The sequence below is a fragment of the Limulus polyphemus genome, unplaced genomic scaffold (genome assembly GCF_000517525.1).
Source record: "Limulus polyphemus unplaced genomic scaffold, Limulus_polyphemus-2.1.2 Scaffold626, whole genome shotgun sequence".
NCBI lineage: Eukaryota > Metazoa > Arthropoda > Merostomata > Xiphosura > Limulidae > Limulus > Limulus polyphemus.
In genome coordinates, this window is record NW_013666236.1 from 171,301 (window position 1) to 173,078 (window position 1,778).

At 31.8% G+C, this 1,778-nt stretch overlaps 1 protein-coding gene across 1 annotated transcript in view; it reads left to right on the forward strand.

The window, feature by feature from the left end:
* Positions 1-1,778, forward strand: part of LOC106459552 (low-density lipoprotein receptor-related protein 2-like) — a 248,405-nt gene that overhangs the window by 84,800 nt on the left and 161,827 nt on the right. Inside the window, exon 3 of the mRNA XM_022386057.1 lies at positions 1,011-1,145. Within this exon, the coding sequence (XP_022241765.1) occupies positions 1,011-1,145 (135 nt within the window). The remainder of the gene's footprint in view (positions 1-1,010; positions 1,146-1,778) is intronic.

The window sequence follows — 1,778 nt, forward strand, 5'->3', positions numbered from 1 at the left end:
CATTTTCTGATGGAGCAGATGAGCCCCACGTGAAGCAGAAGCCAATGAGATGGAGGCCAGTACGGAAGAAGATACATCCTGTAAAATTAAGAGACTTTGTTGTATTTTAATTTTGTGTTTGTAAATTCTGTACATTTAATTAAGTTGTTGTTAATTATCTATTGGTTAAATGTAAGTGGCTATTGTTCGGGACGAACAATACTAAGGAAGGGGCAGTGTTAAGACAGCGGAAGTCACGCGACGCTGGGAGCATGCGCGCTGGAGTTTCTAGAACATCATGAATTATCGAGAAACTCCGTGAATGTCCTAGTATTTGCCAGGCGCCCTCCTTTTTAGTATATAAGCCTGGCGAGAAAAACCAGCGCAAGGGCAGAGATAGATAGATTGAAGAGATAGATAATTGAGCCAAGGCAACAGTAGGCACGTAAGTAAAGTGTGTGAATCGCTGTGATTTATAGTGTGTGTTATAAAGGTTGTTAAGTTTAAAGTGGCTGTGGAAATTATGTGTATTACAAAGTTGTATCCAGAAAGAATAAACTAGTTTTAATAAAGAAAGGACTTGTATCGCTGAAGTTCCTCGGGAAGAATTTATACCGGAAATTAACAAACGACTAAATACGTAACATTATCGTTATTTAGCATTAGAATTTTGTTAGAATAAATAAACTTTACTGAGGAAAAAACAGACTGCTCCTAATAAAGTTTTTAAGGGTAAATATTGAGTAATGAAGAATCCATGTTTTTAAGATTATAGGTTCTTTATGCCAGATTGCAAGAAAAACTTATTTCCCTTATGTTACTATTGAAATTTAAAAGAAGTTGATTTTTAAACTAATACTAGTTTCTTGGCTAAAGTAAATATGTGCCTTGTTTTTTTAATGACAAAGACTTCTGATTAATCATATTCTAATTGTATACCTCATTATTGCATAATTGATGATTCAAAATTTTCTATTCAGCAGTTTTTTCATTCTACTTAACATTTTCTGTTTTAATTTTTGAAATTTAAGCCCCACCTCAGTGCAATGCAAACCAGTATTCCTGTGGCCAGTATGTGTTCAATCAGTCATACTGTATTCCAAAGCACTGGCACTGTGATAGGGTTGTGGACTGTGTAGATGGGACAGATGAAGGGGACTTGTGTAGTAAGTATATGAACTTGAATATTGTTATGGCTAAAATGATCTTCCATTTATATATTCTCTTTATAGATTAAAACTAGAGGGATATTGATATTGGTTTATATTATGAACTCAATAAAGTCTAAAGAAAATATTTAAATTAGTGATGCAGGTTACTGCTTCAAGAAATTTGCTTGGGATCATATTTAAAGTGCCTTACATTCAGCGTACAAGTTATAGCTTTTAGTATTCTTCTGTAGAGAAATATTTTTGTGTTACAAAGTAAAATTATCTTGCTGGTACATTTATGAATAACATATACAACTGAAGGTAGTAAGTGTCTACCAATAAATTTGATGAATAGTTTATATATAGTGATTATGCTCAGAAATAATCTATATAATTATTAACCTCAAGATTATCTTTTCCTGTCAGTAAACTCTGTAAATTATGTGTAGGATTATTATGTATAAAGGTGTCTTTTTTTCTGTCTGTAAATGTAGTAAATGATGTATATAATAATTACACTCAAGGGGGTCTTTTTGTATCACTAAAATTGATAAATGATGTATATGATTATTGTAACTAAGTTTGTCTTTTCCTGCCTGTAAACCCAGTAAATGACATACATATATATATATATATATATATATATAT